The following is a 21,376-nucleotide window of genomic DNA, read 5'->3' as shown; positions in this document are numbered from 1 at the left end:
CTCTGTAGGCACAACGGTCTCTGATTTCACTTTGTTCTGCCAGCCTCTAAACAGTAAACTATGATACCTTGGGGTTGTGGACAAAACAAGACATTTGAGGACATTGTCTCTGGCATCTATCTATTTATCTATCTATATACATACATACATACATACATACATACATACATACATACATACATACATACATGCATACATACACACACACACATACACACACACACACACACACACACATATATATATATATATATATATATATATATATATACCACATAACAGTACCAACAGACCTATCATAGCAAGCCTACCTCTGATAAATGCCTAATGCCATAAATGTCATGAACTTGATATGTGGGATTTTTCTTTTAAGATAATACGATAACGGTGAGGAAATGATCTGAAAGTCCACCCAATAATTCAAATGAATTTGAAAGCTGGATGAACTTTGGATGGATTGTGTGTGTGTGTGTGTGTGTGTGTGTGTGTGTGTGTGTGAACAGAATCTGAATACTGATTTGCCTTGCATCAAGTTAGTGGGGGACATAGATGTCAGACATGCTTTTATTTTGGTCCAGGGGTCAGGTCCAGGGAGATTGAGGGGTCACAGCTCGGTGCTCCTCCACTGCTCTGCAGAGCACAGATGGAGCTCACTCCTCCATGTGGGGCCCACATTCAGAGGGAATGGAGGCTGGGTGCTGTTTGGGCTGAAAAGGGCAACAGGGGTTGAGACTATCAGACAGGCGCTAGTTTGTTTACATGGCAGAGAGGATACAGTTTCAGACTGATGTCTGTCATATGGAGGAGGGAGGAGGGCTCTGTGTGTGTGTGTGTGTGTGTGTGTGTGTGTGTGTGTGTGTGTGTGTGTGTGTGTGTGCACGTGTGTGTGTGTGTGTGTTAGTGTTTAGTGGACAGGGCAGTTTGTGTGTACACATCTGTTAAGCGTCCGTGCTTGTTAGGATCTTAGACCTGGTCTGTTGTCTGTGCCATCAGGAGCTCCTCTCTAAACAGACACATTTCTATGACACTTACACCATCCATTACCTGCCACCTGTCAAAATAAAACCCTTCTCTATGTTGACTTTTACAGAGTTAACGACACACTAAGTACTTCATTCCAGCAATAACAATGTCAGCACATTCTTATCATATCAATGTTGAAACTTTGAAGCATGTTGAACATGACAGAGGAGTTAGAGTGACAGTGTTTCACCTCCGTCTATGGCCTGATCGTGTATGGTCAGTGTGATATGTTCTGGCCAAATTATTTTATGTCTAACCACTGAATGCCATTTGGTCAGGTGTTAGTGGGTATTTTGTCCAGTGGGAAAGGGGTATAAACGTATTGGGCGTAGCATCCAAGCTGTGTACCCCTCCTGAAATAAAGGCTGTTATCAAGAGCTAACTATGTGGTCTCAGCTCAGCTCTGCTTAGTTTAAATCAACTAGACTAAGACTCTTCAGTCCTGCATGAGGGAGGGATGGACCCCCTTCTATTGATAGCGTTAGTGTACTGCACCTATACTCATTGAATCTAGAGTTACAGTACGTGAGGTGAAAATCTCGCCTACTCATTTTGAAAGAGCAACAGCCAACAGGGGGAAACTCCCACACTCGACCGACCAATGGTGTGACTGCATGGGGTCACTTGGGCAAAGCTTTGTGTTTGTAATGCTGGCGCGCTTTGCTGCTCTTCAGCCAAAAAAACTGGCGAGTAAGGTGAGTCAGAGTAAAGAGTGAAGTAGAGAGTGAGAGAAGAGGGAGCAGTGAGAGTGACTGTGCTCACTGTGGAACAGATGTGGCCTGTGATGGGGTTTGACCTCACCTCCAGGCAGTCACCCGCATCATGTCGCTCTCCCAGCCTGAGCTGGGAACTGTGTTCTGTAGCACTAGCACTGTATGGAGGCTAAAAGCAGAGGGACCGTCAACTGTCACCCACCGCCATGAACACAAAAGCCATTTGTCACTGCCAACATTTGTGTCACAGTCAAGGATGAATGTTTACATCTCTGTTGTTTGCTCCTCTTCTGGCTAAACAGTGTATCGATACTAGTTAGCTTCTGCCTGTGGTTTGACATTGTAAGCGTCGGAGTCACTCTCGGTGCCGTGCTTTTTCATGAGTGTCGAATCAATATCGGTTCGCTGTAATTTGTTATCGGTCGCCTTTGTCTTGGTGTCAGGTGACAGAGGTTTTGCATTTAAGGTGCTGTTGGTGTGTCTTGCCGCGTGGTTAGCTCTGTGATTGATATGCAGGGAGTGTCACTACAGGCTTCTCTGTGATAACTGACTTTGTTTACCTATTGGTAAGGTTCAGATCTTACTTTTGCCAGTTTGTTTTTTGGAGGGGGCTGTAGGATTAAGGTACACAGTAAGAACATGATGTTGGTGTTTAATAAGTTGTGTGTGCACAAACCGGCTGAAAGCTCATGTCTACTTCTTTTTTCCTAAACTGTTCATGTCTCTTTCTCCATCCCACCCATCTCCTCTCTTCCAGTCTCGCTTAGAAGACACACCCAGTGATGTTGTTACAGTACATACACATAGCACCCGCACATCCTCACTTTTACTCCCTTTTCATTACCGAAGTGATGTTTTGAAAGCTGATACTCACACACAGTTGAGGACTGTTTTTTTGAAAGAGGGTCAATATTTTTTGTTACATTGGCAATGTAGCTCAAGGGAAGGCAATGTTGCTGCTCTTTTATTCTGTCAGTTTGATGTTGTACTAGTTTGGTCCAAAAAAGAACTTTACTTTACATGGACTATATATACATATCCATCCATCCATCCATCCATACATGCATACATACATACATACATACATACATACATACATACATACATAAACACGTAAACAACAATCTTGATACAATATCAAAACCTCTGTATATGGGACTGAGCTACCAGGGCGCCCCCCCTTAGATTTGTCTTTTAAATGAGTTTTAATCAAAATACATACTGAGGTGGATTTTATAGGTGAAAAATCCACTTGCCAGTGCTCACTCATAGTCAAACTTCACCTCAAACCTAGTTTGGCATTTCTATCCTACATCCTCTTGATAGATATTGGCAACATAGACAACAACAGCAATCCATGTGCTGATTCATTGCCCTAGCTATTAACAATATACCTCTTAGATGCACAAATAGTTGAAGTTGGCAAGTTTGCATACTGACATTAACATTCAGCTACCAAAAACTGGTCTCAACCTCTTGCTGTCTTCTAAACTATTCCCTTAGAATAGTTAGTTATGTTCTCAGTGTGCTTGTTTACCTCAAATAATGAATGAATGCACTTGAATTACTGAAATATTTGTTCAAATTATTACTGTATTTAGAATAGAAAGATATTATATTATTATATTGATATCACGTTATTATATATTGCAGTTATATAATTGTAATTGTGGCTGTTCAACACAATTTGGTGTTGTCTTGGACATTGAACTAATGAGACTTGGTGAGGCTGGATAACTGCCAAACAGTGAGAAACAGTGTTAAACTACGAAACATGCTACATATACACTTTACTGTCAGGTCTGGGATTAACAACAGCCAGTTTGATGGAATTTCTGAGAGGACCTTCATGGAGGGCACCAGCTAGTTTATGTGATCTCCAAGCTACAGACATGTTGAATATATAGTTCATTAAGCTTCAGCAGACACTTCGTTCTTCAGGCCACAGGTCTTAGCTTGTTCGTTGACTCTGGTTTATTTGGGGGATGTGCAATAACAGAAATGTTTCTTTCAAAAAACAATCAACCAAGTCAATGGAAAAGCAAGACATACGGTGATTAAGCCCCCTCCAAATCCAAACTTAGAAATAAATGTTTGGGGTCAGAATTCTAGGAAAATTAACCACAGCAGCAATGGGACAGAGAAAACTACTGGTCACCATCACCAAAAGCTGAAGGAAATTAAGCATCTGAGCATGGTGTGTGTGTGTGTGTGTGTGTGTGTGTGTGTGTGTTTGTATGGAGTTGGGGGGGGGGACTTAGCATGGAGCCCTGACTAGAGAAGAGAGTTAATATTAATCAGATGTTGAGTGCTACACTAAGAGCAGTTGGGTGGGTAATAATCACAGTAGGGTGTTAGTGAGCGGGCTTTGACCCTGGCTGACCTGAGACCAGCCCATATCCCTCCCTCTGGGGCCAACATCAATCCAGCAAAGCTCCTGAGGCTCTGGTGGAGCAAGAAAGGGATTTGGCTTTTATTATCTCATGTGAGTCAACAGAGGGGAGCTGTGGGCTTCACAGCAGGGGTGGTGCCTGTCAGAATCCAGTACATGCTACTAATGAAATACAACAATCTCTTCAAAAGTTGAGTATTTGGGGAAACCGCCCCAATTTCAGACTGATGACCATTCATTTTGTGAAAAATGTCCATGACTTTCAAATGTTTTCATAGAGAGTCGAGTGATAACACCAGCTGTACTTGAAAACAAAAGTTGGATTTGTCAGAGTTTTTTTTCAGAAACAACATCTATTCACTCCAACCACCACTCTATTTCTTTGGCCTATTTCAGAATTTTCCAGTAATTAAACAACAGGCAGTTTTGACCAAGTATCCCAATTGGTCAGCTGAACATTTAGAAAGGATCAAATCAGCATTGCACAAGATTGAGCTAGCTAGGCAGTTTTGTGTTCATACTGAAGGTATTTATTTGTATTTGGGAAATCCCAGGATCTCTGGAAAGCTACAACGTAACCTAGTTTAAGTTTACAGGCTGACTCAAGACAAATTAGAAATTGTCTCTAATGCTAAGTCATTACCATGGGTCGGCCTAATTGCTTGAGTACAAAATTAGATTTGATTACATATAGGCTACGATACAAATAGTTTCTACAAATATTCCACTGACATGACTTTTTGTCTAGTAAGTAATCAGACTCCACGTATTTCTAGTAACACCAGCTAACTTCTTTTATATTTTGAGAGCTAATTGGCCCACAACATGAATACATTTTGATTATAACTTTCATTTAGTTGGGAATTTTATTAGTGCAACATTTCATCTTCCTGCGTGGATAGCTACATTCATCACAACAGAAAATAGAAGCAGTAAACAAAACCAAATTTTGAACCATTGAACCATTTTCTGAAGAGTTTTATTTCATTACTATTCACTCAAGCTTGTGCCTGAACATCACAGTAGCTCACAGATGAGAATTCGGAGATGATAGAGTTACGTTGTTTAGCCAGCCTACCCCTGGAGCAGTTTGAAATGTAATGTGATTAATAGAGAACGTCCCATTTTGCTTGTTTATACTACAAAAGTCTATATCCGTCTGTAGATATTTAAGCTTATGCTCCTATTTCTCCCCTGTTTAAATGCCTGCAGGGTTAAGACTTTCACTTATTCTCATACATACAGCAAAGCTGATGAAAACCTTTCTTAAAACAAGCTCTTGAATCAGGATCGGCTGCGTTCAAACAAGTGAAGAACTTCGTAAGATTAAAGAAAACTACAACATTTTAAGACCAATTCCATGCACACATCAGGATGGACATTTCTTGCGGTATGGTAAAGAATATTCCTCTATTCCTAGTAGCCCGCCTCGCTGCTGCTTCCAGCTCCTTTTGTCTTGTTATGTGCGCTGCATATGGCCTGCGTCTGAGGCAGCGCTGCAGCCCTCATGCTGGCTCGCGTCCAGGACAAGATGACAGACACTCATATGTTATCTTGGTCTGTAGGTCTCAAATCAAGCTTTCTGTTACAGCTTTGCTATGATATACCAAGGTAGCTCTGTCTTCTGCACCCCAGATCTCGGTCCCCAGCTTCTCGGTCCCTGTCTTCATTGATGCATGGCGTTTAATTTCCTGGCTAGAGGCTGAGATGTTTTTTGAAGAAGGGGGGTTGGGAGGTCAGGCAAGACTTCAGAAATGGTGACTACCATCTCAAACTTTCCAGGAGGTCCATATAGAGGGGGTGGAAGAAATTATTAAAGATATGAAGACATGGAGGAAGGTGGGATCATGGAAAGGGTGGAGGGAGGGTCTTGCAGTCTGAAGGAGGAAGGGTTTGAGTATGAGATTAGAAATTGAAGGGGTGTTTGTAATACACAGCACCAAATCCTTGGCCAGTTGTTTTGCCCTCAGATGCACTTTACACTTTTCAGAACCAGCACTTTGTCATCTCCAGATGAAACAGTCCAGATTCAGGATTCAGCTAAATTGTAGGACTTAATCGCTGCCTCTTTCTATTTTGTGCTCGGCGGGTGTGAATAAAGTGTGCTCTTCCATACTGTTGCTTCTGCATGCTGTCCAACTGAATAATATCTCTTTGCTTCTCTCCTTCCTTCTCTTCGTCTGCAGTATGGATGTACGGCTTTACAGACAGCCCAAGGAAAGAGGCCTCAGGTAGCCTTGTGTGTCTATGTCAACATGTTGAATATGCATGCACTACTGTGCTCGTGCAGAGAGGAACTTGCCGGCTGCATCCCTTTTTGTTTTTTTGGCGGTTTATTTCTTTTCGCACTTTTCTCGACATCTGCTTTGCATGCGGCGTCATCTTCCTCTGCGTCCATCAGTCTCTCCCTCTCTTTCTCGGCAGTCTGTCTGTCCATCTCTGCAGACTTTATTGGTCAACGCAACAGCTAGGCGCAGTGCCGGAGGGCCAGAGCATGGACTTTAGTTCTGCATGTGGCGAAGACTGAAATGAGGTGTCAAGTCTTGTTCTTCACATTTGTGACTGCAGATAACTGCCTGTGACTTTGAATGTACTGTACAGTGCAGAGTCGTGAGATACGAAACTGACTTGAAATTGTCTCTGTTGCTAATAAACATACTAGGGAAGGATATTTCTTGGAAGATTTAAACATATAATGACATAAATACATGGAGTTCCCCATCTGATGTACATTCTCTGAGACATTTAACTATAAATGAGGCGTTGCTGGGGAAAGACAAATACATGTTGTCTCCTTTCATTAGAACTAGTAGAGTTCTGAACCACAAAGACAAATCCACCATTAAACAGATTCAGGCCCAACCCCACTACACTCTTCGCCCCTGCCACTTAGTCCCACCTTCCATTTTGCGGGTTCACGTCTAGGTGTAGTGAGGCACATTAAAAACCCAGGGCTATGAGACCTATCAGTTCTCTCAGTGTATTATGGTTCTTTTCATTATCGCATGTTTTAAATTATCACTATTAGTTTGAGGATGACTTGGTAGCTTACTTGCTAGCTAGCTAATGTTGCATCGTTATTGCTAGTTTGTGCATGGAAGTCCTGCATTTTGACATATGTCAATATTGCATTCCTGGCTTTGATGGTTTTAAAGTCCAGCAGTGAATTTGCTGCACTTGGTAATGTTCCTCATATATCAGTGCAGACTGGCAGGGTAGGAGCACGGGTTGCTAATGTTAGCCTGTAAATCATCGCTAGTGGCCAGGTAATGAAGCAGTGTCCGTAATTATTTATTTTTTTAGAGCCTCCATGATTCTCTGTCTCCATCAGATAAATGGTAGATACCATTGTGACTGTCACAGTAACACCAAAGAAATCACTCCAGCTGAAGACGGCATGTTGGAGATGTTTGGCCTGGTCGGTTTAAATGAAAGCCATCAGCGACGAGTGATGACATATGAGGGTCTTGAAGGGTTGGCCTATTTCATAGGGGGAGATTTCAACCACTACCCCTTATAACTCTGTTCTGAGGGGTGAGGGGCACTGGAAAACGAGAGGGTCAGGAAAAATTCCATTTGGAACAAAGTGCTAAACAGTTGAAAAAAAACACTTGTGAGCTGCACAGTAAACACTTTAGCCTCGTGAAGATTGGTTTGAGGGAAATCTCCCCGTAGACTTTTAAGGACATTGGCATTGTACATACAGGACATGCACAGTTTAGCTCTATGAATACAATCAATCTTCAACATCTTTTCCCATTTACAAAGAGAATCCACTGTCTCAGGTTTGATCCTAAATGGGAAGATGGAGAGATCTGCTGACAAAGTGTAGTACTTTTCCTCTCAGCTGCAGTAATTAGCCAGCGCTCATGTCTTCTCTAGATTGTCATTGCTAGTGCTGACATGTTTTTTTCTCTTTTTATAAATTATATTTTGTTATCTTGTTCTAAACAGTAGATGTGGTATCCTCATCTGTCTTAGTTAGACTGTCTTATATTAGTGATCAATTGTCAGTTTCCTCAAAAATAACTTATAGAAACGTTTTCTACTGAAGCTGTGTTACTGGAGTTGATCCTTTTATTTGCACTTTGGATGTGTCTGATCGATCATAAAAACTAGATTTTTGGCAGTGAAGCTTCCTAACTTAGACCTTAAGTAGTGCTAGCTCTTTTAGAGGTAATTAAATACTTTTTTTTCACTTTCTTTTTGAGAGGTGGATGAGAAAATCTGCTGGATGTGATTGAAGTAGTGAAGCAGGCGGAAGCAGCTACCGTGGGTCTGTCCAAAGTAAAAAAAAAAAAAAAAGATATATGCACACTTACACCTCTTCAGTGAAATAAAAGCTATTTCTTGATGAACATCAGTTTGTCCGTCTGCCCAACACATCTGTAGCGTAAGTTGTGACCTCAATGTCAGCGCAAGACTCAATTTCCTGGTGTGTTGAGATTCATGGTGGAACCTTAGAGGTGCTTGTAGGCATATTTGTTAATTCTGTAAAGAGTCAGTTGTGCCTTGCTTTCAGTCACATTGCTAATCTAGGCTAACAGCCATCTAGCTTTAACTCTGCAACAAGCTTCATTGTATTTCAACAAAATGTTGAACTATTCCATAAAAGATTAACTTGAACACTAGGTCCACTTTTTTGAGGTAATTACATGTCTAGTAAGGTGATCGTGTGACATCTTGGGTCCTGCAAGTGAAACAAGAGCTGTGTCCTTTCTATACTGATATCATAGCACAAGCAACAATTGTATCTTTACAACTTCTTAAAACGTTTGCTTTTGTTAAGAGGCTGTGCACAGGCTGCGAGGGAGTGTTCGTTAACGTTGCTGATAATGTTGTCCCTGACCTTAACCATCTTTTAACTGCCTAACCTTACCCACACCTTCATTTTAATTCACTTATACCTTGCTGCAGCTGCCATGCACACATGTGGTGACAACAATTTGGTGAAAGAAATGACATTAAATGTTCTGGAAGGTCATCAGTGAATCGGTAAGGATCCGTTTGGGAGTGGGCTGCATTCATTGGATGATTTGTTATGATCAGCCGCAGCATCTGAGTCATGTTCGGAGTCACAGAGTGAAGTCACCCTTTCGACAAATTGGCAGACTGATGCGTTACAGGACTTTCTTACAGTATTTTCTGACCTGCTCAACATCAATTTATCTGTTCTCACTGTATAAATGTCACAGATACAGACATGCTGAGACACTTAAACAACAAAACACAACAGGCTAAAATACACTCTCCAATCTGTTTATATTAAGCTCTCTGTGGCCAAGCAAGCAAGCTAACAGGCGTGTCTGCAGCTCAGATCAGATAAATACCACACCAATTAAATTAGTAAAGGAAAATCACTGCTGGCATTGAAAAGGTTAAATATCAGCGAGGAGAGCGAGAAAACACAGTGGCCTAACCCCAGCTGAAATGCTTTCTTCTTTTGTTTCACATAAACATGGACCCAGCCTCATTCCCTGTTCCTCTCTCTCGCTCTCTCCTCCTCTCATATGTTTCTATTTAAGGCCAGCAGTGCCGACTACCGTGATTGGTGTGTTCACCCCCCCTCCCGACTTGCCGTCCAACGGCTGGCTTCCAAAGGCAGCGGAGGGGAGGCCTTTCCTCTCAACCGCACTGTTGATTTTCCACAGGGAAACTTCACCATTCTTCCACTCATTCCCTCCTCAGTCTTCCCCGCCAACCACTAGCTGCTCCTTTATTTCTCCTTTTTCCTTTTAATCCGTCACTTTCTTTCTATTTTGGATCTTATAGTTTCAGGTCATGGATCCACATTAGGTGTGAGATGCCGCCCCTGCAAACATTTCCATCCCGCTCCCTCCTTTTGTTTTGATTCCTTCCAATGCGCCTCAGTCCTTTGCTGTGGGCTGGGGGTCAACTCAGCTATATGGCCAGACGTTTGGGACTATGCAGCCGAGTTGCGAGCTTGCGTTCTGATTGGTCGGGGTGGCAGGGAGCAGGGGCTGGCCGATGGCTGCGTACCGGGTGCATGGCAGCAGCGGCGTAGTTGGTTGCGGCGGTCGTTCGCGGGGCGCCACGGCGGGCAGGTGGTTGACAGCCTGTTTCTTCCCCTCAGGGATTGACAGCTCGGAGCCCATGGTGCTGGAGCAGTACGTGGCCGTGGCCAGCTACGAGAGACAGGAGAACTCGGAGATCAGCCTCAAGGCTGGCGAGACGGTGGATGTGATCGAGAAGAGCGAAAGTGGTGAGTGGAGTCTTCTTCTGTTGAACATTCGCACGCTTAATGTAACCCAGGCTATGTGAAAATGTGTCTTTGTCAAAACCGACATGCTCTTCGAACTGGCTGACATTTGGGTTGTTCCTTCCTGTTTGTATCTTCCTCTCTCGGAGAACACATTAATAATGTAAACACACTCCTCACACACACACACACACACACACACAGAGGTATGCTCACTCAGCATCTCAATCCCTCCCTTCTCTTCTTTTCACTCCCTCTTTTTCTAACCCCTTTGTCCGCGAGAGTCCCTCACTCCATCCTCCCTCCCACTCCTGTGCTCTCCCGCAATCTTTCCCCTCCTCGACCAGTCTCCTGATCGCCTAGCTAGGACTTGGCACCACCTGGAGGTGCTGTTTGGCTGGCAGAGGTTAGTGTACATGTGGAGGAAAGGCATTGTTGTGGCCGGGGCCAGTCTGGTAGCAGCATTAATAAATGGTACATTAATGGTTAATCAAACTGAAGTTGCTGTTTGGAGCAATGAAATGCTTTACAAACCAGTTATTAAACTGTTTATTGAAATAACTATTGAATAAAGTTTTAACGATGAAGCAGCAATCTCTGCCTGTCTGTTCATCACATATCTTGAGAGCTGTTTGACTGATGTACGTAACAATTTACAGTTTTACTGCTGAGGACACATGGAAGAACAGGGCTGAGTTTCATGTGATTTAGACCAGTGACACACTGAATAATGATAAATGTTTAATAGGCAGCGTACACCATGCAGAGTTGTTCAGCTCCGCGATAGCTCAGTTCACATCCACATTAAATACAAATAACTTTGTTCTTGTCTTGGCTTGCGTCAGTTGTGTGCACCATATTCGATACAGCACTTCCTTTGGTCCTCAGCAACAAACCTGCCAAGCATGAAGAAGATTAGACGAGCTGTTCTGGAGATATCCACATAAGACAGGTAGACAGAGATTCCTGGCTTAATAGTTAGATGCAGCACTTTACTGTTCACCTTGCCTCTCCCCTGGAGAAACTGTGTTTAGCAATCGCAGTGCCAGAAGTTGTTTTCCACTCAAGCAGCCACTGACGACAAGCAGCTGGCACAACTCGAGAGAAGTCAGCAGAAAGCTTGGCAGAAATAATCCTGTTGTTCCCAAGAATCTTATCTAAACACAGCTTACATGTGTGAATTCATTTTGCTTTGAGATATCTTGCCTTCCCATCTTCCAATGATTATGTGTCTAAATGAGTCGGTTCTGGCTTTGAACTAGCTTGTCATTTCGTCTCTGTGTATGATTCACATACACATTGGTGCATTTCCAGTTTGTTCCCCTGTAAGCATACATGTGGTGATTGTGAAATTAAGTTTTCACAGAGTGAATAAGCTCCATGGAAAATGATTTATTTGCTGATGTGGCTTTCGGAAAAACTTCAAGCATGTTGACGTCTTCATGTCCGTCTCTCCTTTGTTTGTGAGGTTTTGAAATGTCAGGTGTTCCTGTTTACTCTTGACTTCAGGGGAAAATGTATTTCTCTCTTTCAGCTTTGATTCCCAGGAGCACTTTGGAGTTAATGTTCTTTTTTACTTTTTACATTTATTTTTTTTTTTTTGAAGTGTTTCTCAGCCTGAATTTTCGTCGGTGATCCCATTTCTGAAAATCTTGGCCTGACAGCATGTGCTCACCAGACCAGTTTGAGAGCTCCATCTGAATATTAACATGTACTGCTGACTGAAGCGCTTACAGCAGTATAAGCAACTGCTGAACTTGGAGGAGCTCTCATCCAAGAGCTGGATATGTGTGCTGTCGTCATTTACTGGGCCAGAGACGTGGAGCAACAGCCATGATGATGATGATGATGATGACATCACTCAGTCACTATGCCAAGGCAAACACATCTGAGAGCTCATATAGCAACCCGCAGCCCCCTTTCCACTTTCAAAGCTTTTACTACAGCCTTGTGGTCTCTCAAAACAAGGGTGAAATCAATGTTTTACTTTCCCCTTCGTCAAATGCTTTGCTTTTTGCTAAGCATTACTATGCTGTCCCTAATTCAAACACAGACTACTTCAGCCAGTTTTCAAGTGTCTGCAGGCTTGACCTTATATAATTATCGATTCATCTCCATAGTCAGAGTTATTGCAAGTCTAGACCCAGCTGTTCCACTGCTCTGTGTCAAGAAGGTCCTTTGTCATAGTGAAAACTGGTTAAATCAGTAATGTGCATGAGCTGGGGGCTAGGTGTGGTTATGCCCATGTGTGGGGGATTTCTATGTACTTGTATCCTTGCCCATCCTATCTAGAAATTTGAGATTTATGAAGCGCCAGGGGAGTCGAGGACAGACAGCCAGAATCATCCCCGAGAGAGGAGAAGAGGCCGTGTCTGGGCCGCTGTCATGGTTTTCTCTCCCTGGTCTCTCCTCGGACATGGGAACCATAGAGTGTCTGGAGCGAGGAATGTCTCAGCTGGAGAAAATAAATCTGCATATGTGACCAGTTAAATTATATGGTGTGTTGGACTGAGAGGAGGCAGTGATGGGAAGGAAACAGAGAGGAAAGGTCAGGGTGTTTTAAAGGCTGGGGACCCTTGTCAGAAAGTACTTGATGTAAATAACTCATGGGATAGCAGACGGGGCACAGGGAGCATTACATTACCTAGTGCGAGGTTAAGTTGATTTTGTGATTGACAGTTTACCTGAAGAATTCTAGTCCTCTTAGAAATCACTTGAAACAAGAGTCCTCTCCAGTGCTGACAGCTCTATAAAACAGTCCCCAGGTACAGCAGCTCTTCGAACTAAACATAAGCACATGAACATGCTTATACTGATATGCAAATATGCTGGTCCTAAACAGGTATAATGTTTACCAGGTTCACCATAGTGGTACCACATGTTAGCCACTTAGCACTGAACACAAAGCTCAGCTGATGCTTATTGTCATGTCATCAGTTCATGTCAGTAATCGATTGACAGGGTTTCCCACAGCGAGCACGCTGCTGCAGGAGAGTGGTGAGCTGTGTTCTCTTTTCAGTAGAAATCCATCTAAGCTAGCAGATGTTTGATGCCTCAAACTATGAGCTGGGACCCTGTTTGTACTGTTGCTGAAGTTTGGTGCTGTTCTGAGCATTATTTGTGGCTATGAGTGGCTTTTTTTATGAGTGGTTTCTTGGTGGAGGCATAGACTGCAGTGTATTGTTATCGTGCAGTCTTTACTTAGGTTGCTAAAACTATATAAGCTAGCGGTTGGAAAACTTGATCTCTCATGGGGGGTCTTACTCTGTGTCACGGTGTGTTAGACCATGGATTAAACGTGACTGGAATATTCCTTTAAGTAATTAACCATAAGCCAAAGTTTTGGACACACTGAAAGTTCTAGTGCTTGAGGAAAAGTCAGAGGAGCACCAAAGTTATCAGGAGTCATCATCTGGGGACTATGGATATCTGATTTCAAAGCGATACATCAAGTAGTTAAGACAATATCCTAATATCTGGAAATGATATTTTAACTACTCGCTATATATGTATGGAAAACCTTGATAACATTTTTTAAGCTTTGGTGTAAGCTTCAGTTCCAGTTGTGCATGGGATCCCTTCATTTTTCGGTCAGCTCTCTAATGTCTGCTACTTGGAAAAATACAAAAACACCCACACAAATACGGGATGCTGTGTTGAACACAGTTGTGTTTTCTTCTCCACTTTCTGATATCATCTCAGAAAAGAAAATGTATTTTCAGCAATAGCCTTCTACTCTGTGGCCACAGTGACAAAGGGGGAAATAAATGTGGGGAAAAATACCTTTTTCTCCCTGTTTCATCAGGCAAGACTAATGGATCTGCCAGGAGGACCTTGACGCTAAACTGCAAACCGGAGTCTTTGGGTTAGTGTACAGCCCAAGCCACAACGCCAGCCGGAGAAGCCATTTGCCCAAATATTTTGGCCCTCCTTGCAGCCAAGTTTCAGGGGCATTTTGTCACAATTGATTTAAAGAGATTAGACAGACTGGCTTACCTCTCTCTGGACTGTACTCTAAACCTAACACCTATTTTTGATAAATGATAACAGTTATGCTTTTGTGGACTTTGTTATACATTTCTACAGTCTACACAGAAACAAGATCTCACTGTTATGTAGCATTGCTTGCAGCAGTTACAGCACTGTTTTGAAGGAAGACTCATTGCCAGGAGTTTTGGTAATATTTCACCACCACACCTTCGAAAGTGCCCAGGAGATCTAGTGAGGGAATGCCTTTCCAAAGAAAGCCTTGAGCTAAAATTTAGTATCAGAACGTCACATCGCTTTAGGTCATTTACACTATAAGTTGTAGTTAAGATGAGGGTAAGACTTACCTTAAGGCTGTTCAATCATTGCAGCATGTGTATGCTGGAGCGGCTCAAAGAAGAAAAACTTCTACTGAGTTAAAGCATTAGTAAGTTCAGTTGGTGATTTCTAGTATGTTGATTAGACTGCCTGTCCTTTAAACTTTTATGTTTGGGGCAAGGGATTCATTACTCTGAACTTGGAACATGATCATTCTTAAAAGAATGCCCTTCATAAGTCAACAGCCCCAACAAGAAACCAACATGTTTAATATAAATGGAAAAAAAAAAGACACCACTAATCCGTTAGTAAGCTAATTGTTTCAGAACCACACCACTGAGAATCCAACAAGGATACAACAAATAAATCCAATAATGTTGCCCAAAGGGATGAATGACCCATCTTTGTAGTTTTAAAACATTGTAAAAATAATGCTTAATCATTCTTTTTAATCTGCAGATTCAATTACATTTCAAATGTTACGTGGACTGTCGAGCCCTCTAAAAATGATCAAAGTGACAAAATGTGAAATGATGCACCCTTTCCCTCTTAAAGCCTTCTCTGGAGGGAGCTATAAAAGGTTTTTGCATAGAGGCTAACTTGATATACCCTACGCCTTATGCTGTCATGTAGCCTATGTCTTAAATCAAGGTCTATTGTGCACTAGCTTAAAGGATGTTCTAGATCAGGGAGCACTGTTTTGGACAGAGTTTACACGGGTGACTGTCAGCAACATTAGCATTGCCTCCAGGGTATAAAACAGACAGCCAGTATTAGTCAGGGCAGTATGTCTAACCCTAACCCCCAAGAGATGGCCTAGTAACATCCCCACAACACCCTAGCTTAGCCCTGTAAACTAGCCTCACCCTCAGGCAGTAAAAAGTGCTAAACTGCTTCAGTCACAGTGTTTGAGTTGAGCTCAGACAATCTGGGAGTAGCAGAGGCTCAGGAGAGACTATTTTAAACTGACCAGGGAGCCAGTTTGAGGGCCTCAGGTTAAAAACAGCATGTTTGAATTAGCATAGAAAAGACATAGGTACTGATACTGACAGAGAGCTAACAGGCTGCGGTAATCTGCCTGTTCTGCAGTTCAGAAAAATCTATTGTTTTTAAAGAGCGTGATGATAGAGTTAGCACAGAGGGGTGTGTGTGTGTCACAGGGGGATATTATAGCTAGATGGTGGTACTGTAGCAGATACTAGCACACATACACCATATGAAGGATAAATGCAGATGTCTAGCTTGACCCCGCTGAGCGTGATGTTTAGTCAATGCTGGTTATTCAAAGTCCCACCACTGGCAATATGCTTTCACTTGTAACAAGTCTAGCTCAGTAACAAGACACTTTTAATGAAAACTCCAACCATGACATAAGCTTCAAGAGGAGGTAACACAAGCTTCAAATTGGGATGTTATGCCCCCATTTCATTGTGTCAATGAAGAGCACAACCTTGAAATTGGCTCAGACTTTCTAGACTTTCTACGGCACAGAAGAGGTTGGCTGGCCCCTCCTGTATCCTATTTTTATCTTTGAAACAAGCTTTGAAGTGTCTTAAAGTGGCACTCCTTTAAAATATCCATTCTTGTACATATACAGTAGTCATCACCCACATGTTTGAGAGGTAGATGTTAGCAGATTTGCTCTTTATGGTGAACACCCTTTCAAAGAAGAGAGAAGTTTCAGTTTGTTCAGACTTCTCAAAGAGCAGTGAAGTGGGTGGAGGTACATTATATTCCCCATTGTAAGTTGACATTTTAAAGTTATTATGATAACCTTAACATTTCTCAAATCAGGAGGAAACATGGGAGTACCCTGGGTAATTTTACCGTATTGCTGTCAAGGGTGCTCATTACCAAATGTTTTTCGTTTTGTTCTTCTTTATTCTTTTTGTTAGGCAATCAATCAACTCAACAAAATACGAAATGCACATTGCAAATACCCAATGCCCACCATCCAGACTCCTGCATGAGAACCTAAAGAGAAAGTCTGAAAAGGTTTGAAAAAGTGTAGAGTTAAGGCACACTGATGGATCAAGGTTGTGTTCAGAAATACATTTTATTATTTGAGTAAGAAGTAATTTAAAGCCACTATAACATCTTCTCAAGGAACAATAAATGGTTAAAGTAGTTGCATGTATCCTTGAAGCTTGACAGTTTAGCCAGCGTTGTAGTGTCAACATTTTTTTTTTTTTTTTATGATATTTGGTATTGGGCAATATGAGCTCTTTAGAAATGCAGTATTTCAACTTTGCTTTTGAAACTGGGATTCTTGAGTTTTGGGTGTGAATGCTGGATTTCCGTTCATGGGGACTACTTGCAGTGATGCATATCATCTTCACTTTCAGAGAGCTCTAAAAGTGGGGAAAAAAATTGCAACATACTGAAGTTTATCCAAAATTGGCCCAAAATATAGAAGTAATAATTACCTTGGCAAGACAAACATTAAGGAGCTCCCATAGTTGACTGACGATCATTATGTGACGTGATTTCAAGCAAAAACCTTTAACAATTGTTGTTAACTATTGTGTTGCTGTAGGTATTGTATAGCTAATTGAATTTAAAAAAAAAATAATGAGAAAATATTGCGACGCATTGCAGTGAAATTTCTCCTGGTAAACAGCATCCCTGTCTGTAAGTGAGAGCCAGACAAGGTCCTCTATTTACTGATAGCTGATGTGATGTAATTTAGTGCAAAATTGTTTTGAATCATAAATTCTGATTTGGTTTGGACACCTGAAATCAAAGATTCACACCCCTAGTAGTATTAATCTTTACCTCACCATTGGCAGTACAGTAACACAATTTTAGGGTTTGAGCTCAGAGATAGAATGGTAGAAATGTGAAATAGCTGACTTGACTTGTCTCCTTTTAAATGTAAACACACTTTGACATTGGAGTTTTTTGTCAAAGCAGCAGGCATCTTTTCGCACTGATGTTTCAGCTGGACTGTTAGAAGTGCTCCAACTGCAAATCACCTAACACTGGCACACTTTTCAGCAATTTGCATGGCTGCACTTCTCGTGGTTGTACTTTGCTGCTGAGATATGGAATATTTAAAAGCTTGACATGGAGTTTCAAATGCATAGGTGTCATTGCTCTGGATTGTGTTTGGTCCTGAGTTCGGAATGTGGTTCAGTCACTACTTTAACATTTTATCATCTTGAGCATGTCCACATGGAATGTGTGAAGATCAGGGGTGGCTGTGGCTCAGGGCTAGAGCCAGCATCTTCTTATCAAAAGGTCGCTGGTTTGATTCCCCTGGTCTGCATGTCAAAGTAACAAGATACTGAACCCCAAACTGCTCCTGATGTGCTGGTTGGCACTGCCATCAGTCTATGAATGTATCTATGAATTACTGTAAGCTGCTTTGGACAAAAGCGTCTGCTAAATGCCCTAAATGTAAATGTTAATGATGATCTGAAGAAATAAGCAATGTGTTCTAGCTCTTGCTGCTACCCAGGGGAAATGTTCCTAATTAGATGCTGAGAAAAGAAAACTAGAATGACGGTCACCTTGTGGATCCTCCGTGAATGTTGTATTTCTTACAGACATAATTAAAAAAACTGTCTGATGACCGTTTTGACAGTGCCAAAATGAGAAATGGAAAGAAAAGCATGTGCCATTGTTCTTGGAAGGGGAATATGCATGAAAAGCCACTGCTTTGAAGCACCAGCCAAACAATTACAGGCTCTCCCTCTGTTGTCTTATTTCCCCCATACCATCTCTCTCTCTCTCTCACTCATTTGCTCTCTATGTCTTTTTCATTGTGTTACTTCATGCATCTCCCATTATCCCAAACCTCTCCCACAGGGCCCAGGTCTGTGACGGTCAATGATAATGTTGCTCTGCTCACTTACTCTTCCACTGTGTTCACTGTGACCTCCACTTCCCCTCTGTGGTAGAAAGCAGGCAATTATTGCCTGCCAAGACATGGTGTAGCTAGACACTTCAATTAGAGCTCCACGCTGTAAGAAATGCCAATTACAGCCCCTCTGCTGTCTTACATCATATTTTGTGCAGTATGTATAAATGTAGGAGACAGCAGCTGTTGCTGCATAACCTCTCTGAATATTAGTCATTAGATGTTCAGTGCCTCATAAATCCTCCAGACCAGTTGGCTCTGTTATGTCGGACAAACTAGCTAGAGAATCAGTTTAGGAAAGGAAAATAAAAAAAGCAACGCAATTGTTGACCTGTTCTATTTTAGTGTAGATGTAGGCTGGGCAAGCACCTTAGCAATACAAAGACCTGACACCTACCAGGAAATGAGCACTTTAGTTCTAATTATATCGAAGGCCACACATCGAAGCTGAGGTTCAAGTCAAGAGGACTGACAAAGCATTTGCACATCGTGTGACTCACCCAAACACATGTACACAAAGTGAACCTAGGCACCAATAATAAGGTATGCTCATTTCAACCTGTTAAAACAAGTGTGTTCTGCTGTACTGAATGTACGGATGGCTCTACAGTGTGCACTTCAATACCTGAACACCATGTGTTTGTCCTGCACTGGTTCATTTTCACAGCTGCCAACACCCATCCCAGCAGCTGAGTTTGACTTTGAATCATTTTTCTATGGCACCTTATGGAAACGTACATGTGCAGTTATGATTCATGTTTCAGAGAAAATGTTATGCGTTTTCTCCCATTTAACTCCAACCCCCTACAGTGGATGCTTTGGCTTTACTTGAAGCCACCTTGAACTCCATAGTCGGCAAGATTATCACAGCACATTCATTTTTCAGTTAAGTTAAGATGAAAACATTTGAACATCTCTGTCTGCAAGACCTTACACACATGAAGTACAAAACTTGTTTCTCAAAACTAAAAGTGAAAAGCATTGAACAAACTAACGATCTAGTTCTTCTATTTAAGGAAGTAGTGTAACTAATGGTGTAAATGTTGTCCTGAGGCTGAAAGACACTGATTAAAGACAAAAGATATTGAAATTCAAATTATTTTTCACATTGGGATAACAAATGTGCACCGTAAAGGGTAGGCCTAGGTGATATGACTTTAAAATAGTATCATGATATTTTTTAGTTATGTAGCAATACACTATATATCCCGAAAATAATTGCTAGGACTGGATGACAGCATCCAAGATCAGATTCATTTTGACCAAATACCTCGATTGTTCCTCAGTATTGTTTGAATGACTACTGGTACTTTGGCAAAATATTAACAATAAATAAATGGTCATCAGTAATAGTAAAGGAAAGTATTAGAACAAGCAGAGCAGTCTGTAAGTTCAGAAAATGGCACAACTTTACTTTAATGTAGCCTTCAAAAAACAGGAAAAGACAATACTTATTCCATATCACGATATCCGAAATCTAAAAGGATATCCTAGGTAGTCACATCTCAATAACATTATAATATCCATATTTTGCCAAGCCCTAGTTCTAGGGAATGTGCCAATCAAACAAATTAATTCTTTTTTTCTGAGGATGATACACGAAAAGTAGCAGGGGGACCAAAGTGGAAATTAACATCCATGCATAACTTATTTTTGGTAAAATGGCACATCACACCAAGCGACCCAGCCATATCATGATCCTTACCAAGAGCTCAGACTTTAAAATAACTGCTCTAAAAAAGCCACAAAGGGTCGTGTTAGTTTGGGTTGGTTGCTTCATCTCCCCCCCCACTCCTGTGGCCAGGTGTGAGCTGACAAAATAGCTAGAATTTGAACTTTTCTTTTAAGCCCTTCCTGACAATACTACCTCCTCCAATACTACCTTACTTTTTATACAACTGTATGAAGTTCAGCAGCATGTATTTGAGGAGAGACTGTCTAAAACTGTGCTTATTTGAAGGCTGGCACTCATAGAGCAAAAAAAATACACATAAGTTACCCTCCATGTTTAATCTCTTTAAAAGTGAGCATATTGCCCATTACAATAGATTGGACCCACCACGCCCTCCCTGAACTTCACTGGTCAGGTTATGCATCATCCCATGTATATCCTGAGCCAAGTTATGCTTTGCTTTAATTGGGCCTTAGTAATTTTTCTCCATCTTTGCTGCCAATCTTCGGCCCAGATCTCCTCCTACAAGGACAGATTTTCTGTGAAAACTGTAATCTAACCAAAAGCTGCTTGCACACAACCGTCTGGCCCAGGTTTGCCATGCTGCCAACTGACTATTACCATCAGAGGGTGACTGTTTTTCTATCTTTCTCATTTGGTTTTTTATATTCACATCTGCATTTTGTTTTTCTACCCTTTATCTGCAGTCTGTTTTAGAAGATGTGAGGGGAGAATTGTGTATATGTGCATATTTGAGGAGGTCCAGTACCGCTTCTGGTCCTCATTTGTCTGCTTTTACTGTGCCCACTTTCTCCAGAGCTGGATTTATAAGGGGACTGGGCCCTGTCAAAACTCTGCCTTGCAACACCATATGTGCACATGATGGGAGTCTGAAGCTTGGCATGTGTGAGTGGGATAAAGAGGCTTCTTGACTCGTTCGATGTTTTGGTTTGGTGGACATATGCGTAGGAGACAGGTAATCGAAAAATAATAATCAGACCAGTTTATTTTTCTTCACACATGCCTGTTGTTGCTTACAAATTTGGTTCTGCCCAATATCCATACACCTCTAAAGCTCACTAACTAACATGCTGTATCTTGTTTGTTTAATCATAAAAAATGGTAGAGTAATTCCGTGCCAACTCACTTGGCTTCCTAGTTACTGTTATGGATTTTCATGAAAAGATTC

General features: G+C 41.7%; 1 protein-coding gene across 5 annotated transcripts in view; it reads left to right on the top strand.

Annotated features, from left to right (window-relative positions):
- sh3pxd2aa (SH3 and PX domains 2Aa) overlaps positions 1 to 21,376 on the top strand; it is a 104,737-nt gene that overhangs the window by 56,922 nt on the left and 26,439 nt on the right. For 3 of the 5 annotated variants that reach the window (XM_037113518.1, XM_037113510.1, XM_037113527.1), the window contains 2 exons: positions 6,315 to 6,359; positions 10,223 to 10,351. In XM_037113518.1, the coding sequence (XP_036969413.1) occupies positions 6,315 to 6,359; positions 10,223 to 10,351 (174 nt within the window). The remainder of the gene's footprint in view (positions 1 to 6,314; positions 6,360 to 10,222; positions 10,352 to 21,376) is intronic. The other 2 variants (XM_037113541.1, XM_037113533.1) reach the window with 1 other exon arrangement.

Source organism: Acanthopagrus latus, chromosome 1 (assembly GCF_904848185.1).
Source record: "Acanthopagrus latus isolate v.2019 chromosome 1, fAcaLat1.1, whole genome shotgun sequence".
NCBI lineage: Eukaryota > Metazoa > Chordata > Actinopteri > Spariformes > Sparidae > Acanthopagrus > Acanthopagrus latus.
Note: the sequence above shows the minus strand (reverse complement) of the source record. Positions and strands in the feature narration are given on the sequence as shown.